The 23,877-nt window shown below is 43.5% G+C and overlaps 1 protein-coding gene across 1 annotated transcript in view; it reads right to left on the bottom strand.

Moving 5' to 3' along the window:
* Window positions 1-13,501, bottom strand: part of PLXNC1 (plexin C1) — a 71,568-nt gene extending 58,067 nt beyond the window's left edge. Inside the window, exons 1-3 of the mRNA XM_069853262.1 lie at window positions 12,566-13,501; window positions 1,473-1,595; window positions 39-173 (exon numbers count right to left, since the gene is read on the bottom strand). Of these exons, the coding sequence (XP_069709363.1) occupies window positions 39-173; window positions 1,473-1,595; window positions 12,566-13,498 (1,191 nt within the window). The 5' untranslated portion in view covers window positions 13,499-13,501. The remainder of the gene's footprint in view (window positions 1-38; window positions 174-1,472; window positions 1,596-12,565) is intronic.
* Window positions 13,502-23,877: the final 10,376 nt, after the last annotated feature.

The following is a 23,877-nucleotide window of genomic DNA, read 5'->3' on the forward strand; positions in this document are numbered from 1 at the left end:
TTACTTGAATCTACTATCTTATTTAATACCATGCTTACCTTACTGGCAGAGGACAGATAGATGTAATTATTATCTACTGGATCAAGTCGAAGTTTGGGGAAAATGGAGGTTTCTTCCTCAATTTCATATAAAACCTCTGGGCAATTAGATTCCATATCCTCATTAAGAATAGCCTAAAACACATGAAACTAAATTATTCACAAGTCCTTTTATTGATCAGTCAGCTTTTTAAACAAAAGCCTCATTTCAGCCACATCAGAGCTTCTGCAATTATTTACTGTGCCCTGATTCAATTCACCTACTGCACTGGTTTAGTGTATGAAACATCCCTCCCACCAAGTATGTTCCTGATTGACAGAGAAATTGAATGTGGAAGAGACACCTATATCACAAAGTCATAATACGTTTAAGTACTCCTATGAACAGTGAAGAAAGTATTAGCCTTCAGAAAACAAATTAACATCCAGACACTCACAATGTAAAAATAAACCTATGCAAGTTACTGACAACTGTCTTCAGGACATGTGGCTTCTGTGACTATACATATGAGGTGGTATGTCTTTTTCTTACCTTGCCCAACTCCACCATTTTCCACCTCCCTTCTCACAGAATTCAAGAGAACCAGAGACCACAGAAACTTTATTTTGCAAGTTGATATGCACACTAACATTGTCATAAGGTTTCCCATAAGCATAACTAAACAAGAGAGATGTGTTCATGATCTCCACTGTGCTAAGGGGGCATGGAAGACTTCAATTTCATTTTTCGTTATCAAAAGCACAGTGAAATCAGATAGGCAAAAGCTTTTCAAGCTCTCTACTCTATTCCTCTCCAACTGCCTGCTTATTAAAAACAAAAAATGAGAGTCTTCCTTTGCACCGTAGTCAGGAAATGCACATTCTTGCAAAACCCTGAAAAAAATTAAAGAATAAATAACATTTGATGGATGGTTGAGAAGTTTGATAATGAGATAAGATGACTTTCACTTCCAGGTGATTGATTTAAGCTAGCGCAGGTCAACTATTCAGAAGCTAAGGCAAAATGAATCTTGACTTTTTCTCCCTAACAGACAGCGATTCACATCACACAGATAGGCAAACAAACAAGTAAATATGTTGCCCTTCCATGTTCCTCAAATCTATAATATTTAATACTTCTACTGCAAAAATCAAAGCAAGGAAGGCAACAAAAGACAGAGCAACCAAGAACTCCGGAGTCCACAAATTGAATTGTGGACATTAGCAGTTTAATGAAAAGTTTCCATGAATTTTAAGCAGGGTACATAATTGCTTTTGAAAATTATCTTGCTCTCCAAGAAACAATATAGCAGTTACTTCACAAACAAACAAAAACCAAATAGAGATTCAGGGGATTATATCTGTTTATAATACAGAGCCTAAACGGGGAAACATTTACCACTTGAATACAGGAGCAGCTGATGCAGAAGGGGAGAACTGCCACACTTAGCTTACCTTCAGTAACTGTCCATCGTCTGTTCCCAAAAAGAGAACTATCTGATTCAAAACAACTGTACCATAAACAGCCACTAATCCAGAGTGAATCACGGTAGGTAGTTTCTTGATTGATCGTGCATCCTGAAAATCAGACATAAGAGAAAACTATTACAAAATCAGTCACCTATACTGCAAAATGTTATGAAAGAGAAAGAGAAGAATCCCTGGAAAGATTCACAGAGGAATCAACTTTGGACAATACTTTGGGGAACATTTTAATTCTAAACAATTTCTGAGCAACATGTCATTGGAAATGGCACGTAAACCACGAAACTACTTCTTTTTTATACATAGAAACTGGGCATATCTGTGATAGAGATTATATTTACTGCAGCTAAATCACTGACCTCAGTAGGACACAGGCTTAGCCTAACTGCATCAACTTCCTTTGCAACAGACCTTCTCTTTTTGGGGGGACATAATGAACTGGGCTTATTCTGAATTGCCAGTTCTTCTCAATGAAGCCATGCTTTGCCATCCCCTGATGCACATACCATGAAGGCTATAGATATACTCAGCAACCACCTTCAAAGGTATGCAGATATTCTGGAGAAATGAAGCACTTCAAACATGCAGATAAGCTAAGAGAGTGTGGCTTGTTCAGCTTAGAGAAGAAAAGTCTCTGGAGAGAAGTTATAGCAGCCCTCCGTATTTAAAAGGGGCCTACAGGAAAGACAGGGAGGGGGTCATTATCAGGGAGCGCAGGGATAGGATGAGAGGTAATGGTTTTAAGCAGAACGAGATTTTGGATTGGGTATTTAGATCTAGATTGGATATTAGGAAGAATATTTTCACTGTGAGGATGGTGAGGCACTGCAACAGGTTGCCCAGAGAAGTCATGGATGCCCCATTCCTGGAGGTGTTCGAGGCCAGGTTGGATGAGCTTTAAGCAGCCTGATCTAGTAGAAGGTGTCCCTGCCCATGCCAGGGGGGTTGGAACTGGGTGATCTTTAAGATCCCTTCCAACAAAACCAGTCTATGATTCTATGACTCTTTTTGTGTGCGTATGTCAGAAAATGCAGAGTTTCATCCTCCCCTTTCTGGTTTCCTACTTTACACTAAAGGAAGTTGAGACTTGTATATTACATAAACATAAAAATGAGATAAAGCAGCATGAAGTTCATGCCAGAGAGAACATAAAAGTATCTCTACGCACTTAAAAATCAACATGTTACCTCCAGTTGTCCATCCAAGCTGGAGGAAATTAAGTGACAAACACATGTAAGCAGCTCATGAAAGAAAACATGCAGGAAATCCCTGTGTCTTGTGGAAAGAAACACAAAACCAAAGTACGCAGACTAAAGAAGATCAAAGGCTGAAAGGAAGCACTGATGTGAGAGAATAAGGTCATTCACCAGGTGAGAGATGGTCTCTGCCCCACACCTCCTACAAGCCGAGGTATCTCCTTAGCAAGCAGTACCTCAGTTTTGCAGTTCCGTAATTGAGTCATGCAATCTCCATATTAGATGTTGTCAAACGTGTGAACCCACCTGGTCTCCAAATGGGCCCAACCCCAGCCATGTTCTACGTCCCCTCCCCCTCTATTCGTAGACTTTCTAGTGAACTTAAGGAGATGATGTACTTAGAAAATGGTTTGTAAATCTAACTACTTACCTGCCACTTCTCAAAGTTAGGAAGCAAATCCATAACGCAGTAACAGCTGAATTCAACTCTTGCATGTTAGGATGCTGGCTTAACCCCAAAAAGTCTTTCCACATAGAATTTCTTTTTCTAAACTGCAGTCCTAGGCCAATTAAATTCTTTTTCAGTCATCTGAATTGTTTTAATTAGCTTGCAAGAACAACCACTTGGAGTAAAAGAAGACTTGATTAACTTTCATATTTCAAGATGGGTTTTTTTGTCTTGCAGCAGGAATAAGACACAGGAACTGTCATGTACTGGCACAGAACCTCCGTAAAACCCACTTAGGCATGAGACTTCAATACCATGGAGGTCTGGTTTGGATATGGTGGGTGAAAAAAGTGATTGCATGCTTTTTAATGTGGAAAAGGTTAACTCACTTTTTTATTAGATCAGAGGGTAAGAAAACTCCAGCACTGGTGCACATAATGGGCATTCACTCAGGCTAAGGAGTGAGGAGGTGTAGCTTCCAGGCTTTCATCTCCACCAGAAATAAGACTTATTTTTCTGCAGTGCACCATGTAGTAGTGTAAAGAAAACAAACCACCCTAGGTTCCTCACAGGCTCTATAATAATATCAAGAAGAGAGGAGGACTCAGCCAGTCTCTGAAAAGCTTTGCTGCCAGATTTTATTTTGACCCACATACTAGTAAAATAACTAGTGTCATATCAGTGTATTCTAATCATCTGACTGAAGAACCAGTACTGACAAGTGTGGAAGCCTCCTCCCCTCACTCTGCTAGCTAGAGGGAGGGTCAGTGCAACATTGAGCTAACATGGATAAGAAGATGGGGAATTTAGATGGTGGGCAGTCACAAAAAAATTGCCTTCTCTTTTATGCAACCTATTTCTCCAGTTTGTCCATTCCCTCCAGGGTGCAGCTGCTGCTTTCACCTCCTGTCACCCCTCTTCCATGTGCGTTTATTTTTTTAACAAGCCCTTTTGCCTCTTCCACTGTGACTAATGGGGTTAAAGCACTGTAGGGCCTTCCCAAGCTTTTTCTTTCACAGCCAAAGCCATCCTTAAAAACACATCTACAGTCTAAACTTCCTTTATACTTGAAGAGTCACTCATCTCCACGATTATCTATCTGTCTGTCCTGTAACATTTTCAGGCTTCTAAGAAAACAAGAAAAGCAAAAGAAAAGACAATATAGCTCTAGACGAGAATTTTTTAATTCTTCAGTCCCACCCTCTGTTCTGTTCTACAGCCCCTCAAAATCTTCACGTGCACAGGTAAGCCTAGAGATCTCCTGAATTAACTTACATTTTGCTTTTAAGTTCATCCCACTATGCTGTTTGGTTTTTAGCATGAGAGGTATTTATACTCATTTTCTATTTTGCATCTCATTTTCAGATTTATCTCTGTATGATTCCAGCTGCAGCAACCATATTCACACGTCTGCTTTCTGTCTTGATTTCCTCCTGATTATTTTACATTGTGTGCCTCAGAGGGAAGGGCAGCATTTTTAGCTCACGCAGCACTCATCATATTGCAGCTGGCCAAAAAGTAAAAATAAAGGGTTTGAGCAGCAGAGCGAATGAACAGATGCAGCTATTCAAAAGGACACAAGATTTGTGGAGAGTATATAGCAATATTTAACATTGGAACAATATCTATATATTTTTCCAAGAGGGAAAAAAACCAACTTTGGAACCTCATTACTCTTTCTTAACTTAACCACTCTACAACCTCCTGCATTATTTTTTATTATATCAGTGGGTAACAAACTTCAATATCGGTGTATGCTGTGAGTCTTTATTACAGCTAAGGAATGAGGAGATGAACTTTTCCAAAATTTTATTTCCATGAGGTTTTTTAATCTGTGCATTGCATAGCAACGCTAGGTGGACAAACCATCCCAGGTGAGCAGACCAAAAAAAGGCAGGGAGGATGACCAGGAAATGAGAGGGTCTTCACAGAGACCTTGTAGAGAAAAGATCACGAGTCTTGTGATGCAAGGCAGGAAGGACAGTCAGAGGATATGCTTGAGCAAGAGGTTGATGGAGACTTCTGAGATGGGAAAGACAAGATATTTACGACTACTTGCAGCAGCATAAACACTCCTTCTCTGCCCTCAGATCTGTTTACAGAATTGATAAAGTGTCCTAATAACCAATGAGGGAGAACAAGCTCCATTAAGAAAGGCTTTGAAACCAACTGAGCTTGAACAGAGCATCAGCAGAGAGCAAGAGGAAGTGGTGGGTGACTGTGGTTGGAGATTCCCTCCTGTGAAGGATGAAGGCACACAACTGCTAAAACATCATGCTATTACACAACATATTTCCTTTTATTTAGGGGCCCTGATCCATTACATTGCAGAGAGACTGCCAATGATGTTCCATTCCCTGGACCACTACTGATTGTTGCGCATCCAGGTGGACACCAAAGACATTGCCTAGATCAGGTCAGGACTATAGAGCTCTGAGGGCAACGATGGGACCCCAGGCTTTGTTAACCCTGTGGGGTCAGTGAAGCATGATGCTCTTCTGGATTTGCTACTCACAAACAAGGAAGAACTGACTGGAGATGTGACAATCAATGGCAGCCTTCACTGTAGGAACTACACAACAACTGAGGTCAGGACCCTGAGGGCATTGAGGAAAGAACAGCAGAGCACAGATGCAGAGACCAGGCTTCAGCTTATTCGGGGAACTGGTTAGTAGGAGCCCCTCAGAGGCAGCTTTGGAGGCAAATGGAGCTCAGGAAAAGTAGCAGGTCTTTCAGGGCAACACCCTCCAAGCACAAAACTCAGGAAAAGAGGGAGACGTATCAGGAGATGGCCCTTAGCTAAGCAGAAAGTCATGGCTGAACAATGCAGAAAAACAGTATAGAGAAGTTGAAGCAGGAACAAACAACTAAGGAGGAACTGCCTGGACACATACGGATGGGGTTAGGAAAGCCCCAGCTCACCTGGTGTTGAAACTGGAAAGGGATCTTATGGGCAACAAGAAGCACTTCTACCACCATGTGAGCAATATAAGAATAAACAATGAAAATGTGCACCAGCTGCTGAATAGATCAGGTGATTTACTGACAGTGGATGTAGATAAGGCTCTGACTTCACCAGCAAGGTCTTGTGGTTCTTTGTACCTACAGAGTTCAAGAAGGAGACAAACTATGAGTACTGGAAGAGAATTAAGCCAGGGATCTCTTCAGAATATCAGCTTACAGAAGTCCCAGGGGAACTGGATGGGATGGGATCTGTAGGAAGATGCTGAGAGACTGTCTGATGACACTGTAAGGCCACTCTTCCATATTTCAGAAGTTATGGAGATCAGGGGAAGTCCCCAACAACTGAATAAAGGCAAATAATGCTCCTATCTTCAAAAAACTGAAGACAGGAAGGATGACCTGGGGAACTACACACTGGTTAGTCTCACTTTTTCACTGGGAAAATCATGGAACAAATCCTCTTGGAAGTCATTTCTAGGCATAAGAAGAAGAAAGTGATGGGGAAAAGGCAGCATGCACCATGGATAAATCATGTCTGACCAGCCTGATTGCCTTTGGTGATGAAATGACTCAATTTGTGGAGGAGGAGAGAACAGCGGATGCCATTTACTTCAACTTTAGCAAGACTCTTGACCGTTTCCCACATCATCCCTGCATACAACTTGAGACATCACAATTTCAACAGGGGAACTACTGGGCGAGTGGAAAAAGTAGCATGGATCATCAGGCTCAAAGGGTTACGGTTTTTACTCTACCTAGACACTGGTTACAGGTGAAATTCCTCAGGGAATCTACTCTGGGACATGTCTTGCTCTGTATCTTTCTCAATGACTTGATAGACACTGAAGACACTGAAAGCTTCTGGGTTAAGCTACAGATGACATTAAAATAAGTTGTCACGTTTGAGTGCAGGGCTGCCATTCAGACGGATCTAGATAGGCTACAGGAATGGCCCAACAGGAACCCCAAGAAATTCAGCTAGGACAAATGCAAAATCCTGCACGTGGGATGGACTAACCCCCTGCGATGGTGCAGACTGGGGAGCAGCTCTGTGAAAAGGATACAAGGTCCTGGAGGGCAGTAAGCTAAACGTTGTATCCAGGCAGCTATGAAGGTTAACAACATCCTGGGCTGTATTGACAGGAGCATAGCCAGATCAAGCAAGGAAAGTGATTATCCTCCTTTACTTGGCACATGTTCAGTTGTGTCTGGGATACTGCGCTCGGTTCTGGGACCCTCAGTACAGCACTGATCTTAATAAATTGAGCAAGTTCAGCAGTGGGGCACTGCAGTGGTCAGAGCCTGGAGCACCTGCCCTATGAGGAAAGGATGAGGGAACTGGGCTCATTCAGCCTACAGAAAAGACAGTTTCAGAGAGACCAGAGAAACACAGCCAGACTCTCAACTGAGGTTTATGCAGTACAACAAGAGAAAATGACTGGAAGTGAAACAGGAGATGTTTCTAAAGGACAGAAGATAAAAAACCCCCCTCACTATGATGGCAATTAAGCAGAACAGGTTGTCTGGAGAAGTTGTGCAGTCTCCATCCCCGGAGGTTTCAAGATCTGATAGGGCAAAGCACAGAGCAACATCGTCTGATCTCAGTGCTGACCCTGCTGTAAGAAGAGGTCTGGACTAAACATTTCCTCAGAGGTTCTTTCCAACCTGAAGGATTCGGTAATCCTAAGGAAGCAAATCCTCTGTTCAAGAGACCCCCAGGCTCTCAGAAATTTCTGTTAAGATCACCTGCTGAAGCCAGATGACTAAAAGCAACACTTCTTCCTACTGACAATGTGAGTGTTTACAAGTCTTCTATGACTGACTTCTCATAACAAGCAGGGATGAACTGAAAATTCATTGTAGCCAGACAGAAGTATTCACTCTAGAAACATTAACTCTAGAAATATGTCAAACATTAGATGAAATACTAGCAGTCTGGTAATACACAGGAGATGACTTTACTACTAGAAAATTAACTGCAGTATCAATTTTGATACCAAATTATATTTACAAGTCTGTAATTCTTTCCTTAAATAAAAGACCATGAATCATTTTGGAATTAGTTACCACACAAATTCCAATGTCAATCCTGTAAATTAATGGCCGTGATTAAACTGATATGAACCCTGTTGGCTTAAAAATCTCATTTCAGTAGAGTTCATCCCAGCTAAAAATTGTCCTAGGGTTCCGAACTATGCTTGATAAATGAAGGGGCATATACCAACCTATGTATTTATCCCCCACTGAAAAATGCAAAAATGCAAAGAACAGAATCTTATATACCTTTACTTGCATTAAATAGCAGATGAAAAACCCACCAAGACAGCTTAACATTCAATAGTTATCACAGCTACTTAGCCTTTACAGATCATAACATAAACACCTTAATGTAAACTACAGCAACTTCTCTCTGTCATACAGGTATATGCCTAACACTTGTTTGGATTTTCTCTCTGAAAAACTGTAGAACCCTTTTCTTCCCATGCAACTTTTTTTTCATGGCAAATCTAATTTCCAGATTTGTCATTGTGGTTAGGTAGCATCCTACAACTCTCTCTCGTTGATGTTACCTAAATTGAGCACTTCTCCAACTCCTCCACTTGGCTGTGATCCACAAGAGCCTGGGATCTCTGGGAGAGATCTAAGATTCTAGTAGCTCATGTTCAGCCATGGGACAGCAGAAGGAAAGGCCTTCTTAAAGCTCATTAGCCATCAGACAAGTTTGTGACAAATTCCGTCATTCCTCCTATATATGGGCTACAGAGCTTCGGTTTAGTAATTGATCTGATCCACCAAAAGTGTTTATTAGTGCTCAGTCAGGTTTCTGAAAAGAATGAGATTTGGCAAATTTACAGTTATTAACTAAGGAAATTGTGAAGAAGATACTCAAATTCATTAACACATGCACCTCGACAGTGTGTATAATTAAATACAATAAAATCTAAAAGATATATGGATTAGAGGAACACAACCCGAATATAAAACTGCAAAATGTTTTCAGAGCACTTTCATCGTAGACACCACTTGCCTCCTGCTAGTTAGGGATCATGTTTTTGGGAATCCATTATTATATATGCCCAGATTAAACACATCCAAGTAGTACAACATGCTTTGTGTACAGTACTTCTCAAATAAAATGAGAATTAGCTAGTTGCCACAACCAGCAATTCCACAGAATTTATCATGTACCTTTTTATAAAGCTGGTAAGCAAGGATCTTAAAAATTACTAATTTTCAATGACAGACTCAAATCCAGTGTTAAAACTTTGGCCTAATTAGTAATGCAAGCCCAAAGAGATTACACACCTACAATGAGTTCCTACAGGATGCAGAGCAATTTGTTTCCAATACAGTGAAGTACTCAAGTTCACGCTTAACTTTAAATGCATGGGCAGTTCCTCTGCAGATGATGGAACTACTTACATGCCTAATGTTAAGTATGCCCTTAAATGCTTCACTGGGTTAGAGCCAAAGAGCTCAGTACCTTGCAAGAATAAGTTTAGAGTAGAACATGCAGCAGTAGCGTAGCAGAGAATTCAGGACCACAAATATCTTGGGCTAAGTCTGTCTTGCAATGTGCTACTGAGAAGCACAGTGCCAACCCAGTGCAAATACCAGCCGCAGTGAACGTGCAGACAGGTAAGAGGATGTCTTGCCTAAAGGTAATCAGAATAAATACAGAAATCTGAAGAATGATAAGATAAGAAGGAAAACAAACCGCCACTACTCCCTAATGCATACTCTAACTATAAACTGTATTCCTGCAGCGGAAAAAAAAACGTACTTTCAGTTCCTACATAACCTGACAGTCCATATCCACGATCCATGTACCTCATCACATCACACCTGAGCTCCAGAATTCAAGTGTACCCAACAAAGAAGACTAAGACCCACAGTACCTCGTAATACATGGCATCTGCAATGCAGAAGTTAGGCTTACACTCAGCATGGTCCATCTGCCGCAAACACCAAACAGGTCTTGCACTCCAGCCAGTCTTAACGCTGCAACACATTAATTTGCTCAGTACCAACACTGTCTTTAAAAGACTGGGCTTTGAAGCTCATGCTAAGCACCGTTGCTGGCTGCCATTCCTACACACTATACTACAACCTACTTATCACAGCCCCCTGCTTCGAGGCATTCCTTTCTGGCCAGAGTCACTGCTAACTATAGCACACACTTCTCCTACAAGCTATGCGCTGACGGTCATGCTGCACACCACCTTCCTGCCAGTTCAGAAACCCGTGCGCTTCTGAGCCCAAGAAGAGCGTGTTCCACGTTTGCAGGCACTCCCATGATTTGGTGAGAGACAGTAGAAGAATCTTGACTAAAACAACACAGAAGCAGCAGCATATGGGGCTGTCATCTCCAAACTTACTCTGCAGTAGCCTAGCCTAACCTTCTGTAGTATGAAAAACATATTAAAGCTGAACTACATGCATTTATTTCTGTGTTTATACACTATAAGCACATATAATTAGCTGAAAAAGGGAGTCTAATTAGCCATGTAATATTACAGGTCATATTACTAAGTAACACCCAGATGTCCTGCTATCTCACAAAATATTAAAATGCCCCTTTCCTGTCAGTGGCAAACTGTATTTATTGTCGTGTCAAAATATCATGGAAAATAATATCACCATAGTTAGGGACACAATATCAAGGAAACAATCCTTTTAATTAAGGTTGGGATTCTTCAGCATTATACCCAAATACAATCTACATTTCCCAGAGAGACATGATAGTGACTTTGGAGTCACAGAAGTCTGTTCTGAGTCAGAACAATTCTTAAGCAAGTGGATAATGGATTTTTCATTTTCAATCACTGGGAGGCAATAGGGACACCAGTCAGGCAGAAATACCTGTCTTACCTTACCTGCATTATGCCACTTTGTGAAATCCACGAGACTCTTCTGGAATAGTGTGGGGCTTTGGAAACTGTTTATAAAGGATCTGCTGCCCAAGGAGATTTCTCTTATTTTATTGCTTTCAAGGCTCAGAAAGTATCTCATGAGGAAACTCCACAAGTAATTAGAAACAAGGAATACAAATTAAAAATCCAACTAGTAAATGGGTATTTTGGGAGGAGAATGAGACTTCAAATTAATTCAGCAAGTTTGCCTTGTGAGAGCACAGCAATCATGCAGTAAGCTATAAACTGGCACTGAAAATCAAAGGATTGGCTCCGGCTCTGCTGCGAGAGTTTCACTATTTACTTCAGCACAGTTGTTTCACCCACATATGGGGTTCTCATTCATAACTACATCCTCTAACACCGGCAATAGGAGACTGAATTGCACATGCCCTCTGGTAGTTTGCATTTGGAAGAATCTCGACACTGTGCTGTGCTGTGCTTTGCTATGGGCTAGATTTGGGAATTTAAGGAGCGACAGTAAATCTACTGCGCTTCTTACAAGGAGTTTCCAACAAATTCCTATTGTAACACAGCACGGATTCAGGGGTTAAGCTCCAAAGTCCCTGGATGGTGGGGGAGCTGCAAAAGGCCAGGGCTTGCTTTATGATGGCTTCCTTGATCCCTTCTATGCTTGTCCCCAATACTTTACAGCGTCGTTCCTTTTTCTGCAGCTCTGCAAAGACTTCTGAGCGTGACTTAAAAGCATGGATGGGCCTTGCAAAAGTACCTTCTTCTCCTGAATTACATTTTTAGCTTTTTACAGCTACTGAGGCCACAGCCTTGCCCACCCTGCCCTCCGTGTACACAGCCCAGCCTCAAAAGGAGGAAGGAACTGAAGCGAAAGTGTTAGAGAAGTAGGTGACCAGGGGATCTCCATGGGATACCATGCCTGTGAAAATGTAACCGCTGCAGCAAAAAAGACATATCGCCTATAGCAGTCTGCTGTGGACAGGGGTTTGAGGGACTGGCTATGAGCCCTCTCAAGCAAGGCCAGTCTTAAGAGGTTTGGGAAACACCTACCACGAACAAGCACCCACAAATCACAAGTGAGCAACGGGGATAACACCGCACACAGCACAGTGCACAGCGGTCAATCGGATGGGCTTTTTTTCATTTCTGATGTAGCTGTAATGACATGAGATGTGAACACACAGAATGGGGTAGGAGATGCTCTATCTAGGCTGTATGGAAAACACGATGAAGTATGACTAATCCTCGATAGCAAAGAGCACATTGAGTGAGAAGCTTGAGACTCAGGTCTGACCCAGGGTGCCCTCAGGTGCTCCCTCAGACACGTCTTTCCCGACATGTAGGTGGGAAGGACATCCCAGTGTCTGCCAAGGGATCAGATTTTTAGAAAGCGCTGGAGAAATCGTTAGGGCTCACAGAGCCAGGTCTGGTGCATGAAGTTCCCCATGAACTTCACGCGCCTTCAGGTCAGGGTCACCCCACAAATCATGCACAATGACACCAGCCACAACAACAGTGTCAGCAACGGCGCGCAGGAGGAAAGTTTAGCGAAACAACACCCAGACTTACACAACCCTTTCCGTTCATGATGAAGTGTGTGGACGCGCAGGCTTGCTTCTCCATCTCCTCCATCCCGAAGATACAGACGGCGGTGGTGTTCCAGGCCTTGTCACCGCGGCTGTGGTGGAAAACACCCACCCACCAGCCCCGCTCACCCTGGCGGACCAGGCTGGAGGAAACGATGAGGCTCCTGCACCCGCAGTCCAAATAAACTTGCCCCCGCATGGTGAGGCCACCCTGCGCGGGGTGCAGCTGCTGCAGGACAGCCATGCTCGGCAGCTCCGTGTCGTTGCCCGACCTGGCCTTCCAGGTGTAGTAGGGGAAGAAGAGGTGATTGCCCCACCGGAGCGCGTCGACGAAATGCAACGGCTCCTTCTTGCGCTTGATGATGCCCAGCTCCTCCCTGGACACCAGCTCGGCCACGCTGCGCACCGTGATGACCGTCGCCTCGTCCGACTGGGAGGGCTGGCAGTCCAGGCGGTTCCCGTAGTGCCCGGCCGAGTAGGTGGCCGCCACGGCCAGGTACCAGGTGCCGGCCAGCTGGAAGACGACGCCGGCGGTGGAGCCATCGGGCCGGCAGCTGACCACCTCGCTGCGGTTGAGGCGCTGCCGGTAGGACGGCCGCTCCCACACCTGGCAGGTGCCGTCCTTCTGCGTCCAGCCGGCCAGCAGCACGCCCGCGCCGCCGTCCTCCTCGTAGGGCAGCAGCAGGTTGCTGCGCATCCCCGGCGGCTCCGCGCATCCCTGCCCGGGCGCGGGCACCACGCGGCGCCGCGGCCGCAGCTCGGGCCACAGCTCGTAGAGGCAGCTGCCGCCCGCCACCAGCACGGCGCCGCCGCTCACCTCGATGTTCTCGATGGGGGCCCCCGGCAGCTCGAAGCTCTGCGGGCCGCCGGCGCCCGCCAGCGCCGCCAGCAGGGGCAGCGCCCAGCGCAGCGCCATGGGCGCGGGCTGCGCTCGGGGCGCCTCGGGCGGCGGCGGCGTTGGCGGCGGCGGCGGCGGGGGGCGCCGCTCCCAGCGCCCGGGATGCCGCGCGGGCGGCGAGCGCCTCTCGCGGGGCGGGGAGGCGGCACGGCGGAGGCGGGCCGGGCTCCGCCGGGAGGGCGCCGCGCCGCCGCTCTCCGCCCGCCCCCCGGCCCCGCCGCGCCGCCTCGCCGCGCCGAACGAGCCCCCGGCCGCGCGCGGGGACCGGCCCGGGGGCGGCACCGCACCCGCCTCGCCCCCGGCGGCGAGACCTCGCCCGGCCGCGGCCGGGGCCGCCGCGCCCTCCTGACTGAGAGACCCCTGCCCGGCGCCGGCCGCCGCTGGGGACACGGTGTGCCCGGCACCGCTCCCTGATGGGGACCCCGTGCCTGGCACCGGTCACTGATGGGAACCGTGTGCCCATCACCAGTCGCTGATGGGGACCCCGTGTGCCCAGCACCGGTCACTGATAGGGACCCCGCGCCCAGTACCTGCCCATCTGATGAGGACCCGGTGTGACCAGCACCCCTCCCTGATGGGGACCCTGATGTGTCCAGCACCGGTCGCCGATGGGGACCCCGTTCCCAGCATCCCTCGCTGATGGGGACCCGGAGTGCCCAGCATCGCTCCCTGATGGGAGATCCCAGTGTGCCCAGCACCGGTCCCTGATGGGGACCCCGTGCCCAGCCCCGGTCACTAAGGGAGACCCCAGTGTGCCCAGTCCCCCCTCCCTGATGGGGACCCCTCCGGAGCAGCGCGCCCCCCACCCACTCCGCTTCTCCAAAGAGAGGGCGGGGGCGAAAGCTGCTGATCCGCGGGTGGGCGCAGGGTCAGGCTGCTTGTCTCTTGTACAGTGGCCTCGAAAGGCGTCTAAAATCTAGGGGGGAAAAAAAAAAGAAGTAGCGGAAGATGTGGACTAAAATCATTACGCAATTCTTCTTCTTGCCAAATGCAAAGAGATGCTCTACCTACTGTCAGGGTGGGCGCAGCTCCCGGGCACCGGCAGCGCCCGCTCTGCCCGCTGCGAGCCTAGAAACGTCGCTCCCACCCGTTCGAACAGGCTGCAGAGCAAATAGAACCCTCGAGGCTGCCACCGGGAAGGCTGGGGAGTCGGATCTCTAAGAACCTCAAGGTAGAACAAAGGCTCTAGGCTTTCCCCCGAGGTCGGCAGGGCAGACAAAAAGCCCTGCCCTCTCCAGCTGCTGCTGCGAGCTGGATGCCCTCCCAAGGAGCCTTCCCAGGGGAAGGGCAGCACCACCGATTCGCTTTATTTCCCACTGGATCATGGCAGGAATAAGGCTCAACAAACATGAGCTGTCAGCAGACGGTAAGGGATCGTTTCACTGAATTTTAAATGAAAAACTGGTTTATGAAAGGTAGCAAAGATGCATTTTAGTGGTCTCTCCTGGGGAGCTCGGGGAGCTCTGGGTGAGGATGGGCATAGGGCCTGCTGCCGCTCTGACTGAGAAGAGGATGTAATGTTCGAAAACAAGAGAGCGGTTGAACCTCCGTTTGCACTGCTTTTATCTTAAAGTAGCTTTACTGCAGGAATAAGTGGAACTATTAGGAAATGGAACCTCTGTAAATGAGTCAAGCACAACATTTTCAAATAGGAAGTGCAACGTAGTTAGCAATTTTTATTATCTTTCTCCATTACTGTACCCAGCAGCAGTTACTGTGCAAGGGCTGATGTTGCCCTGGTCAGCAAAAATATTTGACTATCTTGCAGCAATCAGCATCTAGGACAAATATTACTATGAACTTCAGAGCCCTCCACAACTCATTTGCTTTTCTCTTGTACAGTGGCTCCAAAATGCATCCAAAATCTGCAAAAAGTAGCAGATGATGTGGAACAGAATCATTGCACAATTCTTCTCCTTGCCAGATGCAAAGAGATGCTCTACCAACTAACAATTGCTGCCTGCAGCTCCCCGTGCAGGACAGAATTTCTAGTCAAAGTGTAAGCAAAATAAATTGTCATGCTGATATTACCAAAATAGGTTCTGTACGGAAAATGAATTTATACAGCTTTGCAAAGGAGGCTGAATATGTCATGCTGGAGTGCATTATACACTACCTTGCCTTCTAGTTGCTCTTCAGTGCAAATATAAATCTTTCAGTGATCTGTGTCTTGCTCACAATCTACAAGGCATTAGCCTTGAGAATGGATGCCAACCTCCTATCTGCAAGGCATTGGCCAAAGAGCATATCCAGCAATAGATCTACTTCCATGAACTTCCTTCTCTTAGCAAAACTAATGAACTCTGCATTTGTTGGCTTTCAGGACTGACCAAATGACTCATTTCTCAGGCTTTATGCTTAAAATAAGACACATGTACTTTAACAAGTGACTGATTTGCTTAAATGGGTGAGGCCAGGCCTATTCTAGTCTTAGAGAACTGCGATGGCTCGTAAGGCTGCAGGCTCCTCTGAATGCCAAACCAGCAGTGTTTTGCTTCAAATTTTGTTTTTCTAGGACCTGAGAAGACTGGGCTGCATATGGCTGCTGTCACAAGAAAACAGTATATTTGTGGGGGATAGCAGAGTACCACAATGGGATGGGATGGGCTAGGGTGGGAATAGGATGGGATAAAGTAGGATAAGATAGGATAGGGTAGTATAGGATAGGACAAGGTAGGAGATTGCAAACCATCTGTCCCAAGGACAGCCATCAGAGCCCTATTCTGCAGACTCTTCCCTGCTTGCATCACTTTTCTGTGTCTGCTCTCTCCTTCCCCCTCCCAGGCAACCGGTAGCTCAGATCAGAACTTCATCTTGCAACGTTTAATTTTACATACACTTCTGACAGCCATTGAAGCAGCTTTGCACTGAGAATTAGTGCATGGGGTTTTGCTCGTGTGTGGCCCAGTTCTTGAAGTGACAAAATATTCTCAGTTCCTTTCAAAGCCCCTAAAGTAAACAGGAGGTCCTATCTTCAACACCTTCTTCTAGAGATACCCATCAGGATACTGGAGGAGTTGAACTGCTGTTGTTATGGACGTTGCAGGTTTATTTTGTAATGCTGCAGAGTATGATATTTGTTATTAATACAGCAGATCAGAAAACAGCGCAATCAGTTCACAATCAGTTCATGTTGGAACTAGATGGTCTTCAAATTTCTCTTATAACCCAAATCGTTCTGTGATACTTTTATAAAAACTAAGCAGACAACGGCAAATCGTCTTGCTGTATTTTCTTGGCTGTCAGTTCCAAAGTCGGTGCTTTTACCTTATTGTTGCACTGTGTTTTATTTTTCAGGCACTGAAGAAAGGGCAGACAAGGGAGCCTGCCTGATAATGTTAGACTTTACAAAGCGTTGCTGCCTCACTCTGGCACTCCAACCAAAATTTCTAAAAAAGCTGGGGAACCAAATAGAGTTTCCTTCCCTGTCCTAAGCAATCTTTATATATTTCAGCGGGGCGTATGAGATCTGAAGTTAGAATGTGAATCACACCAGGACTTGGATCTACACACACAATTTAAAGAGCTCCCATTTAGATCTTCAGTGTTAGGCAGAACACATCCTGAATTAACTTACCATTGCTTTCCCACTACAATTCATCTGCCAGCTTCCCTCCTCCTTATTTCTCATCTGCATGCTAAATTTCTCTGAATGTATGACTCCATAGAGAATCTGACAAAATATAACTGAGTGAATGAGTTTTATTTTTTTCTGTTTAGTTTATTTAGCTAATTTTGATTCCCTGTTTTGAAACTCCAATCCCAGTTAAGATTTGAATTGATTTATTTATTTAATGCCTGCAGTTACCTTAGCTTGGTTCTAAAATGCTTGGGTTTTTTTCTCGAAGGATAAATAATCTTCCATTTGCAAAGTAATGTTAACATGCATTATATCTTCTCTGTAATACTTGAAATAACTGCTTTTCTTATTACATAGTTAAGTCAATTTTGTACTGTAACTAAGTGTTGACAAAATAAAAAGGAAATGCTGGGCAGTTTTTCAAAAGACTTTGCTGAGAAGGATTCCCATGGTTGGTAAGTGCATTTGAATACTGAAACTGAGTTTACAGATTTGGATTTTAGTTCTGCTTTTTCAGTTTTGTTTCTATGCATAATTTGATCTAAAAGTTACTGACCCTTCTGCATTTTTATAGTGGTCTTCACAATGAGGAAATGACAGACAGAAGAACAGGCACCTTTGTGTCTCTGGAGAGGAAATTCCAGTTGCTATTGCAAAAAGTGAGCAATTAACTGTGAAAGGTCTGCAAACAATGCAATCGAAGGTAGAGGACATAGACCTGAATTAATAAATGCACTAGTCACATGTTTGCCTGTATTGAAACATTCACAGGTGCAAGTAGTTTCTGTGTTGTGGGAGGCAGAGGGGTAGAATGGAAGGAGAGAGAAAGAAAAAAAGGAAGGAAGGTTTTAATCCTATCTTCATTATAAATGCTATAAAAAAATTTGATAAGAAAGCAGGAAACCACAATTATAGATGTAAACCACATTTTTTTCTATTGCATTCTGTTTCATTTCTTTTTTTCTATGATATTTTTGAGATATAGTGGAAAGTTACACAAAAGGAACTAAGGAATATACACTAAGGAAAAATATAGTTTGTTCTTCTCTACACTGAAAAATGTTCGTAATCTAAAGCAATACTGAGAAGGTTGATTTCTTATCAGAAACACAAGCTGGAAACCTGGCCTCTAGGTGATCTGTGCCAGAGCATTCCTCGTAACATTAGACAAGACAAATAATTTTCTGAACTCCATGTTTGTCTTCTTTGTTTATGAAAGAAGTAGAATTACCTACCTTTCATGGAAGCTCTGGGAATCCACACCAATAAAGGCATTATATGCATGGGAAATAGAGTTACAGGATTACAGGAAGGCAGATGTGCCATACAGGTAACATCAGAACTAAAAATAATGGGGTTCTATCCTCAGTTTATCTTAACTTCCAGAGCTGATACGTATCAACAGCTGTTTTACTTAAGTTATGTTTTCTTTTTATTTTATTCATTATAAAGTTTGTTTCATGGTATTCAGCAAAATAATGTCTCCGTGCATTAACTAATAGGAATGAGAGTTGAACAGTATCCATTTTTTTTCCTTCACCACTGGTAGGTTTCATGGGTGATGCTGTCTGACTTAAACTGCACTGAAGCAGAATGGTGCAACTGGATGGTGGCGGTCAAAGCATGGTAATATACCTGCAACTTGTATTTGCTGGTATATTTGCATCTGCTGTTTAGATGCACACAAAGAGTGCCTGGCACAGAAGGGCTTCCAGACAGAGAGCTTTGCTCATAGTCACTTAGGCACGGGTTTAGTGTATCAGTGTATCTATCTCACCAACATCTAAGGCAGTGCAAAATAAGGAAGGCACAAACATGTCTCAAAACCATGGTAGGTCCTTCCATCCTCTGTTGGTATGCTTTCATTTTTCTGCCAGGACTTGAGCAAGAGTAAAGCTTTGTGAGTGTGATTATGGAAACCGGAGAGACTATAAGGATAATGCTGGGATTTACTGAGGAAAAGACATTGAACCATAGAGGATGAGAAAGATGTGAGGCTGGTGAGGGAAAGGGAACAATATCGTTTGAGATAAGAAAAAGCAGAGCTTAGATAAATCTGGAAGGAAGGCTCTTAACAGCCAATGAGGGCTTTGGTATTGTAACTCCTTAGACATCTCTATGGGGTGGTGCCATCTGTAGCCACCAGTGATATGTCTGTGGGCTCCAACAAAAATATTGCTTTGCTGGAGTCCCCCTAATGTGTCTGAGCTCCTTGCCCGGGAGATGCTCCCTTCTGATGAAGTGCTGGAGCTATTTGCAACTCCTGTGCATCTCTGATGTAGCAGAGTGCTCTGGATGCTGGTTAATGGGAACATCCATGCATGAATGCAGCAAGTTATAACCAAAAAACAGCCTTCAACTAACCAGGGCTGGACATTTAGGGATGGATTCTGACTATTTGAATGTGGTCCTTGAGAAAAATTTTAATGGAAGAAGTGAGCATAGAGAATGGCAATGCTTTTGGAAAGGAGCTTCATGACCTTAAGGTGGGAGTATATGACATGGAAACCTGCAGGAACTTATGACCCAAGAAGCTCTTTCCAGTGCTTCATTCTTATGTCAGGCCAAGAAAGGTGGTGCTTGGTGTTACTTAAACGCTTTTAGATGTGACCCAACCTCTTGACCTCCCTGTGTCTTCAGTCAGTGATAAAAACCATAGAGTGGAAGAGCCTAAGATCTAAAGTGAGGTGTGAAACAACAGTCGTTTTGATTAAATGAGAAACAGGCAAATGCTGTATGATGTGGCCCTTCTGGTATAAGCAAAAATACAAACCAGAAACTTCCACACCAACTCAGTTCCTCAGCATTAGAAAGATACTCCCTGAGTAAAACAATGACAAGTTTAATCTGCTGCATTGAATTGCACCAGTAGGAAATGAAGCTATCAAGAGCCTGTCCTAAACTCCTCTTCATTTTCCCCTTTGGACCTTTACATCTGCAGAGGAGATACTCATCCGAAGACATACAAAACCATTTCAAACAAAATCCGCTGGATCAGCACATTTGCTCTTTAAGCTGTCTAAACCCCATCTGATTTTAATGAGACAGCTGTAGGATAGATTGCACAGGCTTTTCTGCTGGCAGATCTGAAGGGATGATGAATTCAAGTGAAGGGATGTAGTGGTAAACAGCTGGGCATGGGCCAAGAAGTGGTAAAGGAAATGGTGGCTGACCTCCCAAGAGTCTGGGTATGTCTCTGTTTATGTGTTGTTGATATGAACTGACGCTGGGAGATGTGTGCATCTCTTTCACAAATGCCTTGAATGCTACTTAATTTACCTTTTTATTAAAGACTCATCAATGTCATTAAGACTATCTAGCACAAAAACACCATAGCACTGTCTTGCATCAATGAAGCCGTTTGCAGAGTCTCCATCTGCCTAAATCCTTAGTATTTTTCTATCTCTGGCACTCTTCTCTTATTCAGTTTTGTCCTCACCTTATTAGTTTCTAACAAACATAATAATTATTGGATGTACTAACAAGTTTTAATGGATAAGTTTTGCAAGAGCTTTTAAAAATAGAGATTTTTGCTGCTGAATTCAAGAAACTTTCACCTAGTAGGGTTTGAAAAGCCTGTGTCATTCCACTAGTAAGTACCTTCAAGGCATAGAAAAGTTAAAGTGAGTGCTAAAATTTGTTCATCAAATTTATTTCAAATCAAACTTGGAATACTCAGAGTTGAAAAAAAAAAGAAAGGTGCTCATATTTAGGGAATAAGATGCCATAATCTTCCTCAGGGACAAACAAAATGAAGGACTGCTTTAAAGAATAGTCATCTCAACTTTAATTACAGACCTGGTATGGGAGCTGTTGTAACATTATTGCATATCGATATGCTCCAGAATTGGAATAGGTTCTGAATGGATCAAGTACGATTTATTTCCAATGTTCTTTTCTCTGATTTCCCAGAATTATACCAATTTTGTGCAATCCCACTGCAGATGTGAGTAAACACAGTTGCTGTTATTTATAACTGGTTTGTGTTTGTGGTCGTTAATCTGCTCACAGGCAGAGTTTCATAATCCGACACATAGACATCACTTGGAAATTGAGTCAAATTACAGGTAAATACCACTGTAGCAGATAGACAGGAATATTTGTTAACTTTAATGGAATGGTACTAAACGCTATTGGAGACAAAGAAACAATCCTTAGTTGTATGTAGTTTCCAAAGCATTCAAATACCCTTCCACCAATTCTGACAGTGGATGTCACTTTGCAACCACGTGAAGTGCTACTTTTGCTTGCTGTTAGGCACATTTGCATCAGTTGGATCTAAACTCATATTCTAAGTCTACCCTTTAGCACAATGACACTGACGTTGCATCCTTTACTTTCTAGTATGTGGACAAAAAGATGACAGCATACCAAACCTGCTTGGCCTGGGCAGTTTGGGAAAAGGATCCTCCACAACCTTCAGAAATTCCAGTTCCCTCCATGAGTCTTTCTTCCTTCAGCCTGGGAGCCTGATCATCCTACAGTCCTACCATCGTAGAGCCCAGGTATTACCTACAGGAGAGAGCCCATCTGAAGTGCACAGGCCTCCACATACCCAATACAAATACAAATTCAAATACTTACCTATGTTAAAGAAAGGTGACATATATCTGCAGAAAAGCATCTTGGATTTTTCTTCTGTAAGTAAGGGTTTAAACAACACACACTGGTGCTAGGTAGGTTAATAGAGATGCACGGAATTAGAATTGATTTTGGAATAGAAAACAAAATGTTTTTCCAAATGCTTGTTCATTTAAGGGATTGTGTAACTAAACACCTATTTATGTATGTGTCTATTTCTCCTTGCATACTGGCCTCTATATTTTGAAATGGTGTTGGTGAAAGAAAGAAAAATAACTGTACTGTGTCCCAAAGCTGAAGATCTATGCAGTTATGCTGTGAAATGAATGGCATATCAGGAAAAAATAACTTTGCAATTAGCTGTGCATAGGAAGGCAATGAAAGATGCTAGCTCCACTCAGGGGGCAACCTGAAAACTCTTCTGGTGTTCAGACCAGTCTTGATCTCTTGCTGCTGCTTGACCATTCCTCCCTGACTCCATGGCTGGTTTCCACAGCAAGTCTTCAAGGAAAGGTAAAAGCTGACCCAAGTTTAACTTCTTATTCTTCATTCTGGCAATTGTTTTTCGTGTATCTCAGCCTCACTTCCCTCGTTTTGTTTGTGCTGAAGAGGCTTGTGCTGGGAAACAGGACATGAAAGGCAGGAAAGCTAGCCCAGTGCTGCAGGGTATTCAGTGCCTCCAGCCTGCGATCTGCAAGCTGATTTTTTTTTTCTTCTGTCATCTAAGAGGAATCAAAAAGACAACAGAGGCAAAGGCAGACTTGGCACATATGAAAAAATCAATTTCTACAGAGAATATTTTTCCAAGTTGCCTGGGTATGAGCAATCTTTGAATGAATATTTAAAAAAAAAAACATTATCTTCACAAAAGGAGTACTAAGGTAGTATTTTCATTGGTTTAATGAGAGACTGATTAATTAAGTTAGTCAAATTAATTAACCTAATGAAATTAACCAAGAGAACTCCCAGTTTTGTGTCCAGAGGCTACAAAGATAGCTTCCAACTAATGATCTCCTCAGTGCTCCCACCCTGATCTAGTAGACACAAGATATACACTACATTTGCCACCAGAGAGCAGTGGAATTAAGTAGTTTAATTACAACAACAGTTGTTTTTAATTAGTGACTTAAGCTAAATGCAGGAGCTTGCCTCTCCTTGAATGCTGTTGAATAGTATTGCCTCTGAAGGGAACAGGGACAAACCCCTCGATTTGGTATGAATTTCCTTGAAATAATTCCTTTCTCCCCCCTAATATTTCCCTTCACTTTATTCATTCTGAGAAGGATCTGATTGAATTTTCATTGTCTCTGATGATTCACCATGAAATTTAGCCAGAAGAACCTGTTAATTGATGTTTGTACCCCCAGTACATCACTCTGGAATACCATTTAGAAAGCCTGTCTCTATTCTTTTCATTGTTGCCATTTTTGCAACTACAGGTCTAACAGACAGATTGCTCTATTTCCTTCCTTCCTTCCTTCCTTCCTTCCTTCCTTCCTTCCTTCCTTCCTTCCTTCCTTCCTTATCTACAAATGTATCCAGAATCTCTTACGTTCTCTCTATCCTCTAACTTCAGTAACTCATCAAATAATCCACTAAAATATGTCCCATTCAAACAACTCTTTGGGTGTTATGATGATACCACTCATACAAAGTGAAATGTCAACTGTACAGTCTGAAACTGAATAAGAGCTTAAATTACTGAAGCATACCATGTTTTAAAACCTTCCATGACTTAATCTATACAAAAGGACAACAGATGTGGTAGCTTTTTTTGTGTGTGTGTGAAGAGTATATTGGTTTTAATGTTCTGTTTGAAGTATAACAGAGGCAGGTCCTCAGCTGGTATAAAATGTCGCAAGTATGCTGTGGTCAATGAAGCAATAGCAGTTTATCCCAAAGGAGGATCTGAAACAGAGGAGAATAATTAGTCTGAATTAAAAGAAAAAAAAAGTCGCAATTGTTTGTCTGCAAAATTAATGCCTGAAGGATGGTGGTGTTCTTTCTTTATCCATATTGTCTATATATGTACCATATTACCTCATAATCTCTATATTCATTAATTCACCAAATAATCTATTGTGAGACCTTTCATCCAAATAATCCTCCAGATAACATGAGCCTAAGCCAAAGATACATGTTGAAATAAAATGCCACTACATAATAGTATAAAATACGTGATAATGACCCAGAAGCTCAGAGCTCATCCTGGTGCAGAATTTACCCTCATGAGAAC

Source organism: Phaenicophaeus curvirostris, chromosome 1 (assembly GCF_032191515.1).
Source record: "Phaenicophaeus curvirostris isolate KB17595 chromosome 1, BPBGC_Pcur_1.0, whole genome shotgun sequence".
Taxonomy (NCBI): domain Eukaryota; kingdom Metazoa; phylum Chordata; class Aves; order Cuculiformes; family Cuculidae; genus Phaenicophaeus; species Phaenicophaeus curvirostris.